General features: G+C 33.6%; 1 protein-coding gene across 1 annotated transcript; it reads left to right on the plus strand.

Annotated features, from left to right (window-relative positions):
• The first annotated feature begins 2,447 nt into the window (after positions 1-2,447).
• Positions 2,448-25,099, plus strand: LOC146138855 (macoilin-like). The gene is made up of 13 exons (XM_083393530.1): positions 2,448-2,575; positions 3,640-3,781; positions 6,240-6,366; positions 7,576-7,705; positions 10,923-11,107; positions 12,600-12,701; positions 13,464-13,597; positions 15,123-15,358; positions 16,984-17,154; positions 19,712-19,897; positions 20,844-20,967; positions 22,976-23,150; positions 23,825-25,099. The coding sequence occupies exons 1-13, from the start codon at positions 2,484-2,486 to the stop codon at positions 24,244-24,246; spliced, it is 2,226 nt and encodes a 741-aa protein (XP_083249656.1). The 5' UTR covers positions 2,448-2,483; the 3' UTR covers positions 24,247-25,099.

The raw sequence follows: 25,099 nt of genomic DNA on the forward strand, positions 1-25,099 counted from the left end.
AAACTAAACATAAAAAAACATTATTTTTTTCTAGCAATCATAGAACATTACTACAACAATGCTATTTATCATTTTGAATGATTTGTAAGCCTATAATGCCATCCTCATTATATGACATCCACATGGAAATGTTAATTTTTCGATAAATCTTTGTCACGTCCATCGGTAAATTAGATAATTAAACATAAGTTTACGTTGAAAGGGAAAAATGCAAAGTTTTAGAATATTTTTGTGAATTTTTTCCACCATGCGTTTTTCCCGAGTCGCAAAAAAATCATATTGACAACAAGGAAGTGACGAATTCGGGGAAGGATTTTGCGCCGTGAAATTGCGTTAGGTAAAGCGCTTTCATAACAAAAGGTGGAATCGCGTATTTTAACGGCGCAGAATTTCACGACAGGCGAGAGTCAGTTCAGCCGTTCATGCAAATACAGGTTCAAGTGGAAATTGCTAACGGCAGTTTGGTCGAATTTACTGCTGCTGTAAAATGACTTCAGTTTAGAAATCAGTTGAATTTAAACAAATAGCATTTGATTTTTATATAGTTGCATTACAGTTCGAAAATTAATGGTTTATTAGCGTAGATTGTTGTGTGTTTAAAACCTAAAGAGTTTATAAAAGCCGAGGTCTTGCTGGGAACCTAACATTCTTTAAGAAGCTTTTTAAACGACTTGTAGATTGCTAAAATTATGAACGTATTTCCTACAACTATTTGCTCTTCTTTCTGATTATATCTATTATTTAAAATTAATCTAACAACAATTTTTGGTATAATTATATATGTTTAGCCATACTTTTTTAGTCATTATTACTATTTATAATAATTTATCAAGTATAACCATTTTATACCCTTTTTGTAGGTTTAAACTATTTTTTTTTTGATTAATTTAATACATATGGTTTACAGAGTTTTGTAGTTTTCACTAAATCAGGTGTGGTCCAAGATTGTGTTAAAAAATAACTGGGGTGTAAACCTGTCACAGAATGCAGACCGGTTAGGGTTGGTTGCTATGTTTTAACCCACATACTAATTGAAAAAAAATTTATTTTTAGAACTTAAGCCAGTTACTCCCTGCTAAATTGGCGTGTTAAGTCTTTATCAGTTTAAAAAATGCTAACCAGATCTTAAACAGGCAAATCAATTTACCCTAAACATTAGGTCTTGTCAGCAGTCACTATGGAAAGTATGGCAAGTGAAAGTTTGGCACCACTCTTAAAAGTACGGCAAGTGTACCTGCCAGTTTGTTGCAACAAACCCTACCTGCACCCCCAAAAATGCACCTGGTTTTTCTATATGTCAACTAGCGGGTACACTTTTGACCTTTGGTCCCCCCATCACCCCAATTTTTATTGACTGTGCACCCATGAGATCTGGTTGAGATCTGCCATACTTTCCAAAACGAGTCACCTTTATCTTTGTTAATTAGACAAGATATATAATAAACTTATTGTCCTGTAAGTTCAGTACTAGTATATATATGGTTGAAAGTATGATAAGGGTACCCGCCAAGTTCTTCAAGTCGACACACCAAACCTATGACCCAGTATGAAAAGTTTTGGCCTAGGCACGGATTTCCCATTTTAAACAGCTGTAAACTCAAAAAGTCAGTGAAACGCACAAAATTTGGGCCGGGCATACAGTTTTTGGCATTATTTACTGCCTTGCAAGTTTAGATTAATGAAATGCATTACATCAGTGCAATTGTGGGCTGTATAAACAATAGCTAACGTTTTTCAGTCTGGCCTATAGCTCAAGAAATTAGCTATGATGTACCTCAATTTTGTAGTTCATGTTGTAGATCCACTACAACTCATCAAGATGTGTATATTTTTCCAAACTGAGTGCAGGAAAGTTAAATGACAATGCTTTCCAAAACCTTGCAAAGGAATTTATCTGGCTTTTGCAATTAACTATTTACCTTGCTTGTTGCTTTATGTTAAGTTATGTGATTTATTCCAAGTATATATACTTTTAACATTATTGCTTCATTGTGGATTGCATTTAATTTAAGTTTTCCCTGACCTCACAAGTTTTAAACTATGCTTTTTTAAAGGGTCAGGAACTACCTAGGTAATTTTTATACCATATTGTATAAATCGGGGTTTCACAACTCAATTTTTTTTTTTTTTTTTTTTTTTTTTTTTTTTTGCTTTTGCAATTAACTATTTACCTTGCTTGTTGCTTTATGTTAAGTTATGTGTCAAGGAAGTACGTTAAAAAAACAACAATTTCTTAACTATAATTGATTGTGTCGACTGTTCCTTATATACTTTTGTGTTTTCGAATTTTATTAAAATAAAAATAAGCGGTTTTATATTTTATGTCTTTGAAAGACTCCAGAATTTTTATGAAGGTGCTGGAATTTGTTTTGATAACACTGTGTGGCAACCCTGTTACTGTATGACTTCTCACCTCAACTTATAAAACAACTTTTAATTACAGGCTTGTGGTAAATTTTTTGATTGTGCAAGTCTTTTGTTTGATGGCAATGAAGCGCCGTACCCCGGATTTAGGCAAGCAACCGCGGAGGCCTCTTAAGAGAGCAAGCAAGTTTACCGAGAGCGTCTATGGAAAGTAAGATATACCTTAAGAAGAGGCTTTTCTACTATAATGGGTATATGTGTATTGTGCATCTGAGTGAGACACTTCCTATATCCTTTGATATATTATTTGCAGATACTTTAGCGTCAACAATGGCATAAGGCTTTTTAAGACAACAAAGTGGTTCAGTGTATAGTCTCAAATAGGTGTACACATACTGGAGCGATCTGTCAAAATATATTTTAACACTTGCATAGTTGCTGTTTGGTCTGAAGTTCTATCAAAACAGCAACACCTTTGTACACATTGCCACAAATATGTTTTGTTTTAGCCTTAAATTCATTGTGGTCTCATAAACATTTTATTTTACTATGGCAAACCCATTGGTGTTTGGTTGCAAAACTTCCTAGCCTAATATTATAACTAGCTCATTATTAAACCAAGGATGGTGTGAATTTAACACCATGAACTTCTTGACTTTAATATTGAAGCCCAAAACAAAATAGTTACAATTTCAAACAATACTTAGATTCTTAGGAAAAGCTACTATGATTGCCTTGATGGCAATTTTCTTAAAATCTGTCCTATTTTATTTCTTAAGCTAAAGTTATGTTTTTTAATTACATAATTATTCATCATTAGGGGTGCCGCCATCTATTTATTTTTCTTGATGTGCCATAAGCCATAAAAAATTGGGAACCGCCATCCTAATGTGTTGTGTAACTAAATGCCTATTTAAAAACAAAAACAGTAAAGCCAGTAACAGATTGGTTCGTAGACTTTCACTTTTTATGTAAACAAATTGTTAAATAAAGCAAGACGCTGTGTATCTTCTGAATTACACATTATATTTTTAGGAAAGTCATGTCTATAATTCATTACAGCAAAATAAAGGTGTTTTAAATATGACAAATGAATCTTTGCATAAGAAAATTTTGTGTGAAAAGTTATCAGACTCAATAAAATACAGAAGTTTTCATTTGTTTAAATTTTACTTATGGTTTTCACCTGTTAACATCGGTTTCTCTAACAGTAAAAATATTCCATTCCTTATTTGGCTGTGTGCAAGAGAGTAAATACATTTCTTTGTTTCTCAGCTCATTTGTTTACATCAAATTCTTGGTGGTGTGGCTTTTTATTCTGCTCGCCGACTTCATTCTGGAATTTCGATTTGAATATGTGTGGCCGTTTTGGCTTCTCATTCAAAGCGTTTACGACACTTTCAAATATCAAGGACTGGTGAGTAGCTGTCTGTTGACACTCCCTTCGTGTTCAACTAAATTTCTGTTGACCTCAGTCAAACAGCAACGTTACTACAGTACTAACTTTTGCCCAAGGTTGTAAAATAAAGTGTGCCCCTTAATTTAAGACCAATTTTAGAGGTTATAGACATAAATGTGTATAATTATATATATTTATTTATTGTTTTTACGCATTTAAGAAGAATTTACATTGTTTCATTGACATCATAGAATAAATACCTTTTTCCCCCTGGTTATATTTTGCATAACTAAAGCAATTTGTATATAGATTTATTCCAAGAATATATACTTTTAACATTATTGCTTCATTGTTGATTGCATTTAATTTAAGTTTTCCCTGACCTCACAAGTTTTAAACTATGCTTTTTTAAAGGGTCAGGAACTACCTAGGTAATTTTTATACCATATTGTATAAATCGGGGTTTCACAACTTAATTTTTTCCATAGACCTCCGTGCATATTTAGAAAACTCTACCATCCTTCAAGTAGATACTTTATGGCTCCCAGCAGATAAAAAATACATTATTTTGCCGCTATAGCTGAAATTTGAAAAGCCAAACTGTTTCTAATACTAGTTTTCTCTTGGCAGTGAAAAATGGATAATTACTGTTAAAATAATGTTCTTTAAACCAGTAAAACCTGATTCTTGTCAGTAACAAAAGCATTGCTGCATAACAAATTTATTGTTACCCCTTCAATAGGGTCTATTGACCCCCTTGATCACCAGTTTAAAACCTCAGTAACAAACAATAAGTTGAAATAATTTAACCCCACAATTATAACGAAAACAGTTTTTTTTATTTCCATTGATTTATGTATAGTGATCTATATTTTGAAGAGTTTTTAATGCTTTATAGTCCACATACATTACTTGTTTGTATTTATCATTTCACAGAAAGTACATAGTAAAACAAAACCAGAGTTGATTGTATATTGACAATTGCAAACGGTTCAATGGTTCGTTTGTATGAATATTGACAATACGATTAGGTGAAAGGGCCGGTTATTGCATTAGACGCGTCGTCAAACTGGCAAAATGACAGGAAGTGGCCTGGCAGCGCTTCTCCATTGATTTGCAGCTGATTCTTTTCATTAAGACTCCTTAAGATTTTGTGCCTCGTTCTTTTGACCTGGGACAGTGCTTATTCTTAGCGTCGTTAACCTACAATCCTGTTTAGCCCTGTTACTTTTTCTACACTTTGCGAATCAAACAACAACTAGTTTTCCATAATTTTCGCTTTGTTTTGTTACATATTTTTTGTTTTTACAACCATACAAATCAATATTAAGCTAAAGACACAAATCCAATTTAGACCAGGGGTCGGCAACCTTTTTCCAGTCGCTGGCCAAACCAAACTTCAAAAGGTCTTTGCGGGCCGCACAAAAGGATAACTAAGAATTGTGTTATGAAAATGTTAGAACAACTGTAAATCAGGCGGGCCTGGGATATTTTTTGCAATTAAATATGTGTTTAATTACATTTACAGAGGCAGTAAAGTGTTGACGCAAAGCGAATGAAAAGTGTAATAAAATTACTTTGAGGGACCGCAATAACATTTAAAGTTAATCTAGCTTAGTGTTTGTTAACTATTCAAGTCAAGACGCACCTGGCGAGCGTAGCAAGCGCGATTTTTTTTGGTATTCTGGTATTTCTTCTAAATTTAAGTTTTTATTAAATTGCCGAAAGAAAAAATAAAAAAATGTTAAAAAATATATCCAATATTTTTAATACTATTTCCCATTTTGAGCTACGCACTTGGCAGCCTTCGACGGCGCAACGGCAAAGAATCGCTGATCTAGTTGAAAGGCTGAATCAAAACGTAAACAAACCGGACGCATAATGAACATTTGCGCGAAGCGCGAAAATTTTTCACAGTTACGCAGTTAAAATAGTCAAAAAGTATGTGAAATAGACCCGTGTCTAATTTGTCAAAAGAGGCGGCGGGCCGGATCAATTAAATCGGTTGCCCACCCCTGATTTAGACAGAACACAATTTTAATTGAAATAATAAACCGTTTCTGACTTGAGGCCAAAAATGTTTATTTTTTTGTAATACACAAAAAAAATGTTTGGATACAAAATATGCAAAAAATGTTTAAATACAAAATATCAAATACTGGCTATCAAATAAATGTGGCAATCTTTATTATATGGTAATTGTGCTTTGGTCAATTGGTGCCTTATCGAATAACATTTCTTCACATACCATATGTCCTCTGTATCTTTTAAATTATATACATGTTCTTTTGCACAGTTTGTCAGCAGTATGATGCATTTGTTAACTGTGAAGTCTTAGTTAAACACTTTTAGAAACACGATGAATTGGAAAATTGAGATTAGTTATATCAAATTTCATTTAAATATATTAATTAACTTTTTATGCATTGTGTAAACTTATTGTGGTCGTCCAAACTAATATCAGTTTTTTCCACAGGCCTATTCTGTTCTTTTTGTTTGTATCGCGATCACGTCGGACACTGTATGTCTGCTCTTTATCCCCATTCAGTGGATGTTTTTTATGGCGAGCACCTACGTGTGGATTCATTATGTCTGGCATACAGGTGAAAAATTTTCTTGTTGTAGGATGAAAAAAGATATGAGCATTGTTAAAACAGTTGGGAATAATTTTCAAACAAAATAGGAAACGTCAAGTACATAGTTCATTTAAAAATATATATATACATTATATATATATATATATATCAATTAATTATTTATTTTCCAATACAATATGTGCTTTATTAGAACAGTTTGAAATGATTTTAAAACAAAATAGGCAGCCTAAAACAATTAATATATGATAAAAGTATATTATATCATTTCATTTTTATAATTTTCCCAAAAAATATGTGAATAGTTGAAACAGTTTGAAATAATTCCCAAACAAAATAAGCAGCCCAAAACAAATAATTTGTATATATTTAACTTTAAAAATGCAATGCAAAAAATGTTTTTTTATAATGGAGTGTGTAAAGGTTGTGTAGCTCATTTGAATGCACAGTTCACGTTTTCGCCTTGTTCATGCACACCTAATAGATTTATGGATTTGCATATGCATTTTTAATTGCGTTTCAGTTATTTGAGAGCGCTACCACATTGTTGCCCAGTTTAAATCTGATTCTAGCTATTTATTGTCGATTAGGTTACAATCAAATATTCAGGCTCACCAGCATAACACCCATGGCAGCATTAACAGGTTTGATTGCATTATGCATACTGGACATGTGTCAGGTGTCTGTCTGTCAAAAAAATGTATCTGCTCCTGTCAATTTGTTCCCTGTAGTCCTTAATAAGGATTATTGATTAGCCTATATTTTCCCCCTGCTATATAATATAGAGCAGCTCTTAAACCTGAAAAGGGCCTGTATTTGTGGCCCTGGGAATTTGGTTTTACATAAGCAAACTCAGTATTATATCGAGTTCAAAAGTTATGCCATTGTTTTTGTATATCGAATCTTGCATTATTATATTAGACTTCCTTAATCTTATAACGTTACATAGTATTTGAACCGGTGTATAAGTTTTTATTGGCTTACAATCTTTTCACGCCAGATGTTTGAGAGAACAAGTTCGACCAAAGTTGATTTTTAAGGCTTTATTACATACGAACAGACCAAACTATAGGAAATTCTTGGAATTATTTTTAAAACATTAATGAAACATGCCATAGGAAACCAAAAAAGAATAACGGCAAAAACAAGATATGTCCCGAAAATAAATTTTCGGCCCATATAATAAGCTTGTTTTTAACTGTCATATTTTTATCACAGATAAGGGCATTTGCCTTCCCACAGTGTTAATGTGGGTGTTTTTCATGTACATCGAAGCCACAATGCGACTGCGCGACCTTAAAAATAGTCCTTTTCATATCGAACTTTGCAAACCGTTTGCTGCTCATTGGTAAGTATAGGCTTGGGTGTTATTTCAAAAAGAAGTTGTTTTTGTTTAGTTTCTTTTGGTTGCTAACCACCAAGTGTTTTTGTTTATCCCACTGCATAGTTCATACCAATCAATATTTTTAAACCTTTTTCTAGTGTTGTAATGACTTAAGTCAATGACTTAACTTAACTTGAGTCATTTGAGAAAAATGACTTGACTTAAGTCTTGCGACCAAATGACTTTGATTAAAACGAGATGTTTTCATTAAGGATTTTTATAAATTTGGTTTTAAGGTCTTGTCTTGGAAATAATATAATTATGACTTTACTTGGACTCGTGATTTATTGAAAAAGATTTCAACTGAAGTTATTTTAGGAATGACTTGTTTACAGCATTGGTACAGCGCACCAATGAAGTTAACAAAAATTATTTAACAAAAGAAAATTAGCTAGTAAGTAATTTACCACTGCAGATTATAGGTAGCCTCAGTAACCAAGAAAATATAACTTGCTACATTACACCTACAATCCTACATAAATCAACAATCTTGAAATATTATTTTAGATCAAAATTTATTCAGTATAGGAATATTCATTAAAAAATGTTTTTCTGTTATTGTGTGGCCCACATTTGACATCCATTTTTATGCTGTATACAAGTAATTTGCATTTAAACTGCAAACGCATGCAAGAACATGTTCAACATGTTTCAAAAAACCCATTCTTACTCCCAATTTACTGTGTATTTTCAAAAATGCCATTTTACACAAAATAGTTCTTACAATAAACACAAAACCGCAAAAGACATCAACCATCTAGATCAGTGGTTCTCAACCTTTTTCTTTTCTGGCCCATTTTTGTTGCATACAAATTCTGTGGCTCAATCAATTTTTATAAAAGAAAAAAACTATAAAATAAGTTTTGAAACAAAAACAGCAAAACATATTTCAAAACAGATTATTTATTTAACTGTGTATTAGTGAGATACTTGCGGCTGAACTATAAGTTTACATTTCATTTACATTCCTCCCCAACCCAATATTCCTGTAAAATTAATTTGAGTATAGTGACACTAATGAAACTAAATTCTTCAATAAATCAAGCTTTTTAAAATTGATCTGTGGCCCAAAATGCTTCCATGGCCCACTGGTTGAGAACCGCTAATCCAGCGACACAGTTCCCTGTATGTTTCGCTTCTAGTTCAACTGCACGTGTGTTAGTAGGAAGGAAATATTGGGCGGGCTAAGTCTGCTAACATGCTTGCTTATCAAGTTACACACAGTAATGGAAGGCCAAGTTAGCTGCAATCACTAACTTGCACCAATTTTTGCATTGCTTTTTTTCAAATCAGTACCTTTCCCAACTGCGTTAGATTGCCTATTATTTAAAAGCTTAAAAGTTGACTTTAATAAAGTCAACACTAAATTGATTTAACTAAACAATGAATGTCAAAAGCATTTTTGTAAAAAAATTGTTTTAGTAGAATGCAAATTATGTGTTGAAATTTGATCGCCTTAAGCAAACATTCGCTTAAATAAATAGCCAGTAACCTGAAACCTATCGTTCACATAGTCCTTTATTTACATTATACTCATTTTAGTATCCAGGTAAAATGTCACTAGTTATGTGTTCTTATAAAATATATTACCGTTAATTTGAATCTAGCATTTAATAATACTGCGATTTAAATGTTAGTCATAATGTCAATTTTTTAACTGTTTTGCGATGAGTAAAACAAAAGGGTATTTTCCTGAGAAAGGCTTAACCTAAAGTAAAATGTTGATACGGCAAAAGAACCATAAAACAATATTTTAACTAAAATAATGATATGACATTTGGTTTTAGCAGTGCTCATAGATGTTGGCAGATTAACTTATATCACTCATGAGTGGCATTCAACATGTTGTTAGCACCTGCATAAAGCATAGGCCAGAAATTAGCGGAACAAAATCACAAAAAAATCAATGTGCCACGAACCATATAGCTGCTATGGTTATTTCATGTTGTTCTACTGTAAGCCATCTGTCAACTTAAAAATTAAAATAATCATTGCAATCAATACCAATCGTTCTTCATATTTAACAACTAAAATGAAACAGAAACTGAACTTCTTTGCGTTGTATTACTTTCCCTATTGAAACGTACATTAAGCATACACTAAAGTTACTTACATTTAAAACCGCAAATTAAGAAAAAATGATTGTTATATGTGTGTCTCGTAAGGGGCCAAGTTATGCCCATCATTTTTTATTTTTGTTTTTTGAATTTGTTTGTCCAATTTATTTTACGTTTTACTTTATTTCAACCCACGTCAACATTTTTTAAGACTTCAATTCAAGTCATATAAAAACAGTGACTTAAGTGCGCTCAAGTCAAGTCATTGACTTAAGTCATTAAAATAAGCCGGCTATTTAGAAATAATGTTCCGAATCTTTCCTACAACAGCGAGTTTTCATCAGATTTCCTAATTACAAGATACTGTATATTTAGTTTTTGGTAAAATTGATTGAAACATGTGTATTGCCAAATTATGCCAAAAGAAAGCTACTTTCATTGGCATATATAGTAATCCCTGCCATATTTTGTAATTCTCGTAGCTGGCGAATCGGTTGGTGCCCGCAGAATTGCTCACTACCACTTCCTGCAATTGTAATGCTGTTTGTATTTCTAATGCGTCTGCAACCACTTCTTGACCCATTCAAAGAAGATTGTGCCTGAATTCTCATCAATCCTGACTTTAATTTACCGGATTTCACCTTTAATCCGTTGACCTAACCTTATGTGTGACCTACAATAGAAAGCCAGGCAAAAATTTATTTTTTCATAAATGGTTTGTCAACCTTTTTGTTGATTCTGACCAATTTTGAATTAACACATGGTACTCGAAAAATGTTGACATTTTATATCCGACAACTAGAAATAAATCCTTAAAATTTGATAAAACCCAGACATTTTTTTGTTTTTCACTTAATTTTTTTAACTGATGATAAGTGAATACTGAACTGTCTAAAAACAGTGAATTGATTTTATTTAAAATCATGTTTTTAAATAAAAAAATTCTATTTTAATAAAATGCTAAGAACCTATGTACTGTGTTTAATCTGACATAAGCAACCTACGTTTGTCCATTGTTGGTTTCTGCAAAATCTAACAGGAATTGCTTTTTTGTTTGAATAGTCTGTATAATACCTTAAAACTATTGTCAACTATTAAACTAACACAAGAAACTTTTTTTGCAGTATTGGACATCCTGTTGTAACGCTGGGGATAGGTTTTAAAAGTTACGTTTTGTATCGATTGCGACTAAGAACGCAGCGTTCGGTGCAAAAAGAAAACAACTTTTTTCTTGAGCTTATAAAGAAGGCTTTACCTGCGGAACTGCAACAGCCAAGGCAACCACTGGCTATTACAGATTCTAAAAAAGGTAATATCCACAGACAGTAAAATTCTCAATATTTTTGTTTCCTTTTATTTAGTACCAAGCATCTTCATCACTTTGAAATCATTATTTTTTTTAAAAAACTAATTTATGTTACAATACAGTGTCCATTGGCAATTACAGATTCAAAAAAGGTATTATCCAAATACAGTAACATTCTCATTAATTTTTTTACTTATTTATTGAGCTTAAAGCATCTTTATTACCTCGGTAATCATTATCTATTTTTTTAGTTTTTAAAAAACTAATTTGTGTTAACAATACATTATTATCAGTTTGATTAGTAAAGAAAAACTGAATAAAAATTTGATTTTTGTTAATTGTCGGGCAATTTCTGTGAGTGTTCAATTTTGAAATGCTGACACCGTTTTAAGTTAACGTTAATTTTCTAAAAACACATTGATACAATGGCCCTGTTATTTAAATTCCCGCTATGCAGTGCTCTAAGCTGCGCCAGTTCCACTTAAATTAGCAGCACTTTGGTTAGCTGGTAACAATACAGTATTATTGATTAAATTCTAAATACCCAATTCATTGTTGTTTGTTTGGTGTTACAAATCAACTCATTATTGTATATTTTAATATACACACAAATATATATATAGATATAAGAAGACTTTGAAAGCTATAATAACCTGAATTTAGTTCCTATTTTCTTAAAGTTTTAATTTTTTTGAAATTTTTATTATTGAAATTGAACAACCTAAATATATATGTATATAGACTGTGAAAGTTATAAAAACCTGAATTTAATTCTTATTTTCTTCAAAGTTTTACTTTTTTATTTTATTTCAAAAATAAAACAACCCAACTATTTATGTGTATAGACTGCGAAAGTTATAATAACCTGAATTTAATTCTTATTTTCTTAAAATTTCAATTTTTTATTGAAATCAAACAACCTAAATATATCATGTATATATACCAGTGATTCTTAACCTCTTTAGTGCCAGAGCCGCATTTAAAACCTAAGGTTTGCAAGGAGCCACATAAAAAACAACAGTAGGCATATAATTAAAAAACATTAAGAAAGCAACAAGAAAACATCAAATACACATTACGCTAGCCTAGGCTAACTAATGAACACTGTTGAAATAGCTATTTCTTATCGCCATAGCTTGTCGAGCAGGACTGAATATATTATGACGTCACAAACCACAAAATTATTTTAAACAGCAGGACGGAAGTAACCCGGTAACATAAGTACTTCGTAGCCGGGAGTAACATTTAGCACTTCGTACTCGGGATCCTTGCTGATACAATTCATTAATTCTTGATTTCTCTTACTTCCTTCGTTGTAATTCTGCTACTGCTAACTAATTTTGCACTCGTTAGTGAGAGCCGCAAAATGTAGAGTTGAGAGCCGCATGCGCTCTGAGAACCGCGGTTGAGAATCACTGATATAGACTGTGAAATATAATAACCTGATCTAATTCTTATTTTCTCCAAAATTTCATTTAAAAAAATTTTATTATAGAAATCAAACAAGCTAACGGCAGTGTTAATCATCAAGCGAGTAACGGCAAAAAGCAGGTTGAACGACCGAAGAAGGAGACTCAACCTGACACAAATTTGCAAAGTAAGGGACATCTTGTAGTTTGTTAAACCTATAGGTCGTTGTTTGATTTGGTTAGATCGAGGACCGTAGTAGTCCCCATGGACAGATTTATAGAGATTGTTTCTGCTAAATTTTCCCAAGATTTAAGAAAATTATGGAAGCATTATAAAGAATGTCTTATCTTATTTAATTAAATTCTAACTTATTTCTTCTAATGTCTTATATTTTGTTCACACAAAAAAATTAACAAAGAAAATTAGGTCGCCGAAGCTTAGCTGTTTATACTTACCCTTGATATTTGGGTTGTTGCGAAAAAAAATTGAGAAACACTGTTGTAATTACTGTGAAGAACAACAATGTCATGTTTTCGAGTTACTTCAAGGAATATATTTTGATTAATTTTTACTTATTCTAATAGGCTGTGTGGTTAGGTGCCCTAAAACAAATGCCAGGGACTAGGATATTTTTGTGACTGCTTTTGTTGAATTAAAGAAGAATATACAGCCTAATCTACAGCCTAAAGTATTTACAGTGTTGTTGAGGAAAACTCTGACTTAAAAAAACCCTGACCTTGAATTTACCCTCTTTTATGGTAAAATGCCGAACATGTACACTCAAGTCTCATTTCACATTTTGAATTTGTCTGTTTTGTATTTCACAACAAAAATTTACCTTTTTTTCTTATTTCACATCGCAAATTTACCTTTTTTTGATTTCACATCGCAAATATACCTTTTTTTCTTATTTTACGTCGTAAATTTACCCTTTTTTTCTAAATTTCAGTTGCTGAACTTCCAACGCCCTCCGGTGGAATAAACAATTTAAGCACTCCGAATCCAGTCGAGCAAGTAACGAAACGCGCGTCATCAACCAATCATCAGCACAAAAAGTCGAATAGCGATTCTCCACCTGGCCAGGTATTTTGTTGATATTAGAAAGTTCGATTTTAAAGACTTTTAAGGGTGGGGTCTCAAATTTCTGTGTGCTATGCTATACTGTGATGGCTGATAAATCTAGGATTTTGTTTATTAAACAATCTTGTAAGACTGAGGTACTTTAAACTATTGGGTTCTTTTAAAAAAGCTTATGCAGTAATTATCCGGGTCAAATTAAAGGCAAAAACTCCTAAACTGTCATTTTAGAGCAAACATTGCTCTAAATAGTTAAGAATTCCTGTTTTTCATACATATACACACTTCTGTTGCCTACAATGGCCAGAAAGATTTACCAAGGGTGTACTTCATCTTTGTCAAAGTACAGGGCCATGTATACCCAAGGGCATGGAATGGCCAGCAGCAATTTTCAAAGTTGCCCATGTGTTTTGTCTTTAGTCTTGCAATCATGTTATGTAGGATTCCAGCACACCATCTATTAAGTTTTTTTTGGCATAAAAACATGTTCTTTATATATTTGTACATGTAAAAAAATTTGGGTATTAAAATGTTTAAAAATTTTGAACAGACAAGTTATGTGTTTTAAAAGTATGGTAGAAAAAAAAATTTACCAATTTGTTGTTTATTTTCTCATTATACTAAAAGCATTTGAACATCCTTTAAATTTTCACAGAAAAGTCCTCTAACGTTTTTAAATTTGTATCATATAAGTGTGTGCTATTTCTGTATTATAAATGTTTTTCTGTATTTCTCTTATGTAGAGTAAATTACCTAGGGTACAAAACTTATTGTTACTCAAAATAATGCCAGAAAATCCTATTTGAGTAGTATGTGCTGTGGCTTATTCACAAGGAATTTTATAATTCACATTTCACAAGGAATCTTATAGAATCATACAAAGCATACATTGTTAGCTGGATACCTAAAAGTCAGGCTCTAAAAAAACAACAATGAGACAAAACACCGCACGACTTAGAGTTGCTTGATAAACTGGTGTTGCATGACTTCACTCTAGGCAAAATGTGGTCTGACCACATTAAACCAAAACTGAATCAAACCGAAACTGAACCGTTTTACTCTACATACACAACAAAGCAATGTTTGAAAGCCTGGCTGTATAATAATCTATAGTCTTGTGGTATTAGGTAATGAAAAAAAAAATTACCTGCATTCAAAAATTGTTTTTCAGTACATAGACAACAAAGCAATGTTTGAAAGCATGGCTGTATAATAATAATTAATCTATAGTCTTGTGGTATTAGGTAATGTAATATCACTACTACTGTGCTTTGCATTCTTAAAGTTTTGATTATTTACTTATTCAAAATTCAAAAATAAGATAAACTATTTGAAAGCTGGAGTAAAATAATGCTTAGTTAGTGACACGGTTAACATGGTCTATACGTATTTTAGTTTTGCATTTTTTGGCATAAATTTAAGTTTAATAAAATCATAACTGGCGTTGGTTAGAAGGCTGTAATTTTGCAATTTTTTTTATACTATGTAACAGCAATTATTATTCCTTATTCTAGCAAATGTTGTATTTCAGTCAAGTAAAGGTACTAGCAAAGGCGCCAATGGCTCGCCGAAGTCAAAATCGTCACCTGCGACAAACACAAAATCGCCCTCGACGAATTCCGACTCGTCAAAAACTCGCGAAAAAGCGTCTACTGCGAGCCCAGCGATTGCCGCACCGACGATAAAGGAAACGCCGACGTTGGCGCCTTTGTCAAACGGATGTTTGAAAAACGACAAAACTACAATAGACCTAATTTCTACATCAAGGTTGGCACATTATTTACCTTTAAAACATAATAGAAATTGTTTAGATATGAAGCATAATGGTTGAATATTGTAGTAAGACATAATAAGAATGTCAAAGCCCATAGAGGGGTAGGTAGCAATTTGGACCTTTCGAATTGCTAATGTTGTAAATGAATAAAGAGTGTTTTAAAACCTTCAAAATGATACCTACTTCTGTAATCTGTATGGGCTTAAATATTGTGTTCAGATATGATTTGTTAGATTTTTTTGTGGAAAAGATTCTACCTTTTTAAAACTTCCAATTCCTGTGATCCAATTCTTGTTTTATAACTTGACTCACGATTCCAGGTAACTGTTCTGAGGAGTTGCTGTGGTAACAAAGAGAACACCGGGCTTGCTTTTTATATGCAAATGAGCAGCCTATGGCATTGATAGCCTTCCGGCAATTTTAAAGTTTTTAGCAGACAATCACTGGTTTAAATAAGAATTTTTGCGTGATTTATTAGTTTGTGACATTTTTTTTAGGTTTTACTGTCAAGATTGAAATGCAATCAGGGTATTTTAGACCAGTGGCTTTAAGCCAAGGGTGTCCAACTCATGCCCACGTGTCAATTTTTATCCTATAACTTGCCAAAGTTTAGTAATATAATTCTTTCTAATAATAAAAGCGTTTTTTTCACAAACAATAAAAACGAGTAGTTAGCAGTGCGTATTACTGCATCTAAATATCCGTCGGTGAGCTGACTTTTGCTTTTTGTTTCATCACACCAAACTTTATAGTTATGTGAATGCTAGCCTCCACTACGGTATAATGTTATAGTATTAGAAGTAATTGTTAGTTGTCGTGATTGCCACAATGGCTTTATATCAGGGGTTCTTAAACGGGGGTCCACAAAGGCCTAATAGAAATATTAGTGTATATTTAAGAAGTAATCATTTTTTTAAAGAAAACAGTTTAATTAAAAATAAAACGGTTTTGCACTGAATGAATGTATTTAGACTTCATTTCACAATTACATTATTTGGGGCGAAATCAACAGATGAAGTCCATTTGTATTGTGACGTCTATTTACGACGTCGTTTTTGTTTTTTTGCCAACCGTGGTCCACGCTAAGCAAAAAAAAATTAGAGGTCCGCGGTAAAAAAACTTTAAGAACCCCTGCTTTGTATTGTGAATAAACAATTTACTGTATAGAAAAATTAAGTGTTTTTTGACAATTGGCTGAATAACAAATTAAGTAATTTAGGGGGGCTTGCGTGTCATTTCAACAAGAAAATTTAAAAAAGGAAATGTCACTCATAAAACTATAGTAAAGGGCAAAAACTCACAATTAAACAGACTAGTACAGAGTGAAAATTTAATGAAATGGGTTTAGTTTTTTTTTTGCTTGTTATGTACCATACTTAGAATTCCACAGCTAAATAATTTTATCGGATCCATTTTTTGCTCTCTACAAAAATATGTCTGAAAAATTAGATTTTTCAAAATGTTTTGCAGTATTGAGTGGCCTTACTGCATAAGGTTGCATTAATGCACAATTGCTCCTCCTTCTAAAAAATATTATTTTACAAAAAAATTCGTCAGTATATGCTTGCTGCGACGCTTCAAAAACCTTTCTTTCAAAAATGGCACTTTTTGCTTGCAGTGAAATCGAAAAGCTGGAAGCGACCATTTCCAAGCTGAAGAGTGATTTGCAATCTGCGAAAAAGAACGAGAGTAGCCTGAAGAGTCAAATCGACTACTGGGCTGACCTTGAGCGAAAGGCCAAAAGTGATTTGGTTCAAATGCGCAAAGAAAACGATCTTCTTCAAACAAAGTAAGAAAAAAGTTTTAATCGCATTTAGTTATTGCCTCACCTTAGCGCAGAGGTTCTCAACCGTGGTGCTAATGCTCAAGGGTGCTCAGAGATATTTGTGAATCTTTAAGAATCTGATTTTTGCAAAACTTTTACAACTTTTTGCGTAAGATTAGAGTGGAATAAATCCAAGTAAAACTTCCTATTAGTTGTGTAGAATTGATGTGCGTTGTTCCAGTTTTTCCGTTTATTGTGACATTCTAGTAAATTACCTGCGGAAAAATCTTTGTGCCACTAGCCATAAAAGGTTGAGAACACTGCCTTAGCGTTTTATATATTTTGTATATCCAGGATTTCCACAAACTCTTTGAATCTTTAAAAGTCTTTAAATGACCGACATTGATTTGTGTGTTAAAAATTGTTTGAAAAAACTTATGTTTTGCCAAGGTCTTGGCGATTATTTTATGTACAGCTCAAGTAGTGTGTTTCGCAAGTCAAAAACAGTTTTCAAATTATTTGTTTGTGTTATAACTAGGGTGATTATTTTTCGACTTGTCAAAAAAAGTCAAAATTTTGTCAAAATTTACACAGTAGGTCAAAATTTGTCATATTTTTTTCAAGTCAAAATTGAATAAAAATGCACATGAATTGTTTATAAATTAAAAAAAAACTATAGTCAGCTTTTTGAAATTTATCGTTCATTCTATCAAAAAAATTTAATATATATGTTAAAGTCATTTTAACCATATTATATCTTTATTAGAGCAATATACAGTATAAAAAACGCGTAATTAACAATGCCTAAGTTAGTTAAATCAATGTATTTCTAACAGGTCAAAATTTTGTCAAAATAAATTATTTTCAGGTCAAAATTTGTCAAAATTTCAATTTTTTAGGTCAAAAAATTATCGCCCTAGTTATAACCACAGAAAATCTGCTGTTTTGTTTGTGAATTTTATTCCAAGCATGCCGAGTGATCCAATTTAAGGTTTTTTAAAACCTGCAAATACTTTGTTTTGAAAAAAAAAGAAATTTATTTCGTAAAAGTGTGTGGCTGCCCTGATATATGCGGTCACCTTATAATAGATAGGCTATGACCCATATAGAGAGTTTTGTGAAATAGTTATAACTAGGGCGAATATTTTTTGACCTAAAAATAGGAAATTTTGACCTGAAAAATTAAAATTTTGACACATTTTGACCTGAAAATAATTTATTTTGACAAAATTTTGACCTGTTAGAAATACATTGATTTAACTAACTTAGGCGTTGTTAATCACACGTTTTTTATACTGTATATTGCTCTAATGAAGATATATATTACGGTTAAAATGACTTTGAACATATATCAAAGCTAAATTTTTTTGATAAAATGAACGATAAATTTCAAAATAACTGACGACCAATTTCAAAAAGCTGACTTTAGTATTTTTTTTTTCTATTTTTAAGCGATTTTTGTGCATTTTTGTTCGAACGTGTAAATTTTGACAAAATTTTGACTTTTTTTGACAAGTCAAAAAATAATCGCCCTAGTTATAACTCATTAAGTTTGAGAATTGTATTAATATAAAACTTGCTTCTATATAACAGGCAGCATTTTAAACGTGTGACAGATTAAAAAATTTAGTTCCACTTAAAGCAGCATTTGGATAAAAGTTACAAACTTACAGCAATGATTATTTTTTCTTGACTATGTACTTCACTGTGGCAATGTTTTTTTTTTGCTCTCTACTTTCCCAAATTCCTTGCCATAAATCTCTGGAGCCAATCCCTCCAAAAAACTACTAAAATACAACTCAAAACATGACTGTGGAGTCGGACTCGGGACTCGAGTAAGAACACATAAAACTACCCGAGTCCGGAGTCCCGAGTTTGATGTGTGCATTCGCAGTACTAAATTTTTAAACTGTTATGGCTGCCAGCATTATAAGGAGGACTATCATATGGTGAATATTCTCCAACGTAAATCTTTTATATGACACCCCTATAAGTGGATTGATATATGACCACCGTATTAAGTTTCGAGAAATCCAATTTCGGTCTTTACCAAAACAAAAAAAATATTTTAGAAATCTCAAACTTATTTTATTCATTTAAAAAGGGGGAATCTTTATGGAATCCAAAACCATTGGCAGCAGATTTTGGTTTGTTTTACTAAATGCCTATAGAAAACTTTTGAGTTTTACTTTACTTATGGGAATTGATGATGCCAGTATAGGCAAAATATATATTCCTTTAAAAATATCTGATCCTGGTTTTACTCATGTTTTTAAACTTTGAGTTTTATTGTTTATTTTATTCATATGTTTGGAGACTTCGCATAGAAAACATGATAACTGACCACCGGGCATTAAATTGAACTTTAGCTCATAGTATTTGGCCTACGAACATTTGCTATCAGATTCAGTGTTGTAAACAACTCGTATTTAATGTTAAAGTTCCAACTCAAGCTGGTTTATCAAAACAATTAGACTGTGAAAATTTTTTATAATGTTGAACTATGTAGAGTCACACAACAAATCATTGATTAAATGCAAGTCGTTCCATAAAATATGCAAGTCGCACCTTTTTCGTTCAGGTTTCACCACCTAGTGTCGAGCAAGGAGAAGGATAAGATTTCTATCCAGTCGATGGAGAAGCGGCTTCGCGTCGAGCTCGACAATCGCACGAGCACCGAAAAGCTCATCAAGGAGGAAAAGCGAAGGAGAAAGGAAGAGGAAGAATCAACTCGCAACGCAGCGATCGCAGCAGCGCTGAACAACAAGTAACCACACTAGATAGCTAAAATACTAATGACTTGCTTGCTTTTGTGTACACTATACAGGGATCTGTAATGTAGTTTAAAGGTCGAGTAGAATGCTCTGACTAATAATGCTCCGAATAAATGGGTTAACTTGTCAGGCTAGCTCTTTCCTATATAATTCTAATGACTTGCTCGCTTTTGGGTACACTATACAGGGATCTGTAATGTAGCTTGATAATAAATTGTAAAGCCTAAGAGGTCGTGCAGATCACCTGAAGGTCATAATCAATGCTCTAACCCAGTGGTTCCCAACTAGGGGTCCACAGACCCCCAAGAAAGGTCCCAAAATATCCCTTCAAACAAGACCTCGTTGATCTAATATAACACATTGAACTTAATGTAGAAGTTCCAAGACATCAATCGTCACGACACGGCTTTATAGAAAATCAAACCATGGTTCAATGATTGAGTTTGGTTAGTTTTAAGTTAGGAGTCCATAAGCTTGTTATTTTTTTTAATGTGGTTCGTGACCAAAAACGGTTGGGAACCACTGCTCTAACCGACTCAGAATGATAACACTTGCGTTCCACCTTTTATAAGTTATGTTTTGATTTACTTCTCAGTCACATTAACTGTAGATGCTACAAGTTCTTATAAAACTTCTTAATCAAGATGATGTCGTTCTACTCGACCATTTTTGGCTTTGCAATTCACTTTCAATCTCCATTACTTGCTTTTGTTAGTTCATTAAATAGGTTCAAATGTTTGGCCGACCTAGCCTCAAACCCATCCCTATCTTCACTATTAACTCCCCTAATAATTTCAACCCTAACTTAACTTAATTTCTAACTTGAATTGGGAATCTGATGACTTGGAATGGGACTTGACTTGTTATTTTAGCTAAAAACTTGGACTTGAGTAATCTCAAACTGACTTGTTTACAACACTGTTCTTCGTTGTTTTCCAGAGACAAAGAGACCGCCGAAGTTTTAAAGAAAGCGAAGAAGGATCTTGAGGAAGAAATTCTCCGGATCCAGAATAAGCTCAAGTCAAGAGAAGAGGAATGCGACATTCTCAAGACCGAGGTTACGGTAAGATAGCTGAAATCCTGGTATCGTTTTATTATTGGTACGATTACCACCCTAGTACCGCCGATACTCTACCACTTGGCATCGGGTATCGGCTCCGATCCGGCATTATAGGACATTCTCAAGACCGAAGTTACGGTATGTCTCACCTTGGAGAAGTGGTCGTCAAAATTGTGCCGCGGCACAACATCGTGTCACTGGACTGCGGCGAATTTTTTTGGCTAGCTTTTTTGTCTTTTGCTGAAAAATTAAATAAATTATCAGTTTTTTAACTGTAGGCATATTTAGACAAAAAGTACTGCGATCAGATGCCGTACTAAATTACGTCATTACATTGCCCAAAGAAAGAAAATAGAAAAAAAAATTAAAACTTTTCAAAATGCGACTGTTGAGGTTATTAGGCCAAAATTTGCTTTTGCGTTGTAAAAGCTTGGATATTTTTTTCAAGCCAAACATTTCATGGCTGAAATTCCGATACCACCTTATTATAGGACGCACCAATAGTACCACTACCACTTGGCATCGGGTATCGGCTCCGATCCGATATTATCGGACATTCTTATCCGTAATACGTCATTAAAAATGAATAAAAGAGTTGTTCGAAAATTTCAAAAATTAAAATGCTACCTACTTCTGTACGGGCTTTGACATTCTTACTATATACGTCTAATACAGGGGTTTCCCAACCTTTTTACGACCTCGTACCACTCGGACGCTCTGTACTGCCAGGCGTACCACTTCTTGCGGTACAACCAATTTGATCGAATCACATTTGATTTATTTTTAGCATAAAACTAGCATTGTTTAACGCTTTTGTAGCTTAAGCTATAAAACAGTAGATGATATCTATCAAGAGCAATTATTTTGACATAAACAATATGCTTTACAAAGCAACTATGATTAGGGCTACCCTATTTTCAGCATCCAAAACGAGGACATTTTGTGCCTATAAAAACAAGTAAAACGAAAGTAGAGTTGTTACGTTTGAGAAAAACGTGCCATATCCACAAGTAAAGCATTCAGCTTCGAAATTGTTACGTCCTTTTCTGAAACAAGGATAGTTCTTACGTAGCTCATCAGTAAACAAAGTTTTCATCTTCAGCATTATAATTTATAGCTTATTTTGCTTTATGGTTGTCTAAATTTAGAGAATAATAAAGAAAAATGAAAGCATCTGCTGAGAACCACCTGTATGCTATAAAATAGACCAGTGTTTCTTAACCTTTTTTTAAATTTTCCTATGCCTTGCACCCCCAAAATTGGTTAATGTTTTCGTAAACCCCATGAATAGCAATTCGGTATTTTCAATTAAATATCACTAAGACAACTTGAAAATAGTCAAGTCTGTTGAAAATAGGTTGAATTGGCGCTAAAGTACAATTTTGCGGGGCAATTTGTTGAAAAACATTAGGGAAATTTGTTGGAAAACCTGTTTTAAACCAGCAATTCAGCATGTTTCATGGCTACAGTAATTTTCGGAAATAAATACAACGTATCGCCTAAAAGTCTTGTTAAAGGTATAAGGAACTAACTCGAAATGCAAAAAAGAGGACATTTGGGCACTTTTGAGCGTCCTTGGAGGACCATTCAGTTTTCTTGAAAAAAGAGGACATATGGTAGGCCTAACTATGCTCCTTGTCGTCAATTGACATGGCCTGTATTTTAAAGATCGCATTGTTCGAAACAACAGGAATAGTTACGTAACAATAAGAATGGGCTTCGGGGGAAATTATTTTATGTAAACTAAATATAAAGTTGTGAATGCAGGGTTTTGTGAAAAAAACGGAAGCTACTCGCGTACCACCTGAAAAACCTTCGCGTACCACAGGTTGGGAACCCCTGGTCTAATATAACATTCAGCCATTATCTTAAGATGTATTCGAAACGTTCAAAATGCTGTCTACTTCTGTAACTTACTAAGTACCACTACAATCTCCAACTATTATGCTCCCAAAGCTTACCCGTAATCCCAATTCGCAATTCACTCATTTCGTCCCACCTTTCATCACAGGAGCTCCAGAGCAAAGAGAAATCAGCAAAGGAGTCGGAAACTTTGATGTCAGCGTTGGAAGCGATGCAGGATAAGAACCTGATGCTGGAAAACTCGCTCAGCGCCGAAACTCGGCTCAAACTCGACCTTTTTTCAGCGTTAGGAGACGTTAAGCGACAACTCGAATTGGCCCACGGTGAGTTTTTAGGGTTTAGGAAGTCGTCGAACGTGTTCATGAATCTCTTGGAAGTTGTGAGGGTTATTTTTACTATATTTCTGGCCAAGCTTTTTTTGTGGGGCGTTTTTTATTATGTGGCCCTAAAAAATTTTTTTTTGGACGCATGTTGTTTTTGTCCGAATTATTATTATTTTTTTTTATAGTCAATTATTTGTGGCTCACTTTTGACAAGGAAAACAACATAGTTGGAACATAACATTTTCACAACTGTTAGAGACTATTCCAAAGGTGTTTCTCATATAAAAATTTTTCTGCTCCGGAATCAAGGCGTGGTTTTTAGGGTGGGGGGCAAAACTGTCGTTTTTTGGTACTTTCGGTTTTAGCACTTTTCAGAGATGAAAAAATCGTGAAAAAAATCTGATATATTTATGAATGATGGATACATGCCATATACAAAGCTAAATAACAAAATTTTAAACCTAAACCCTCACCTTCTCATAAGTAACATCCGCATTCCAATCAGTGCTAGTTATTAGAAGTTTTATGTAAATGGTGATATACATATGTATAAATTAAAATATTAAATACTTAAGATATGCAAACAATGCCTTTTGCTGGCGAAATCTATATGTACCTAAAAAATGACTTGATTAAAAAAAAAGATTTTGAAAAAATGCCGCCTTTCTCTCCAGGTGCGATATACAAGCGCGACGCTGAGATTGGAGAGTTGAAAGCTCGACTCACCGAGTTTCTATCGCTCCTGCCCGACTCGCGCATGCGCACTGCGACCCCCCACTACAGCAACAACTTCCGCGAGGACCCGATTATATCGCACAATCAACAACAACAACAGCAACAACAGCAGCAGCAGCAGCAACAACAACAACAACAACAACAACAACAACAGCAGCAGCAACAGCAACAACAACAACAACAACAAGAATTCGCCGCTTACCACGCAATTAACTCGATGGCCCGAAACCCAAACGTACCCCAGGGTCCCATGCTGCCTTCGGGGGCCCTAGGGGGTATTGAGCAAGGCATGCTGGCCCACCTGACCGCCGTCCATCTGGACCCCAACGCCGCGATGTACACCCCCAATACTTCCGGTTAAACCCCCTCTTTTCACCCCCTCCCCTTGAAATGTGAGAGGCGCCCTGGGGCCGTCTGTCGTGGGTAACTGTTTTCTTTTGTTTTTGTTTCTGTCATCGACGCTAAACTAGATTTCCATTTTTTTCTTTTTTTGAGTTTTGAGACCGCACAGTTCCACATTCGACTTTTTTATAACGTAAAAATAATTTGTTAAGTTTTCTTTTTTTTGTTAACTTGCAAACACACGTTTCCACGATCTCTAAATGTTTGAAATAATAAAAAAAACATCTCAAAATTTGTTTCTTTGGAAACTTGCAATCGTACAATTCCACAATCGGTGTTTTTACGACGCTCAAAAAAAAAAGTTGCCACAAAAAACAATCCCAAAGATTGTTTCTTTCTCGACATAAAGTAAAAATCGCACAATTCCACAATTAAAATTTTGCAAAATTAAAAAAATGCCCCTAAATTATTCCTTTTAAATGTTTTCCGATTTACATGAGGTTTTATTGATGCTCGAAAATCCGCTGAAATAAAGTTCGCTGCTCTGACCATCATCAACAACCGGGGACTGCCACAAATTTCGCGTTATATATCAAATGCGCCGTCGGGTCCACCATCGTTTTTACGTTTAACGCCGCTAGAATCTGAGTTCTTGCCAAACAGTTGCTTTTCACTCTTCGTCTTTAGACCCGCTGCACTGCGCCCAATACCCCGTTCTTTCCGGGCCAGTTTCTTTCATTAAACCCTGTGTTCTGTGGCAGCCCCTTTACTATCGTTCAGTCGGCGTTTGAATTTCGCACCCAGCCTATATACTTTTTTTTTCGTTTTTTGGCTCCATTATTTTCTGGAATTGAGTGGTTGTCGAACTTTTT

The sequence above is a fragment of the Ascidiella aspersa genome, chromosome 7 (assembly GCF_963924565.1).
Source record: "Ascidiella aspersa chromosome 7, kaAscAspe10.2, whole genome shotgun sequence".
NCBI lineage: Eukaryota > Metazoa > Chordata > Ascidiacea > Phlebobranchia > Ascidiidae > Ascidiella > Ascidiella aspersa.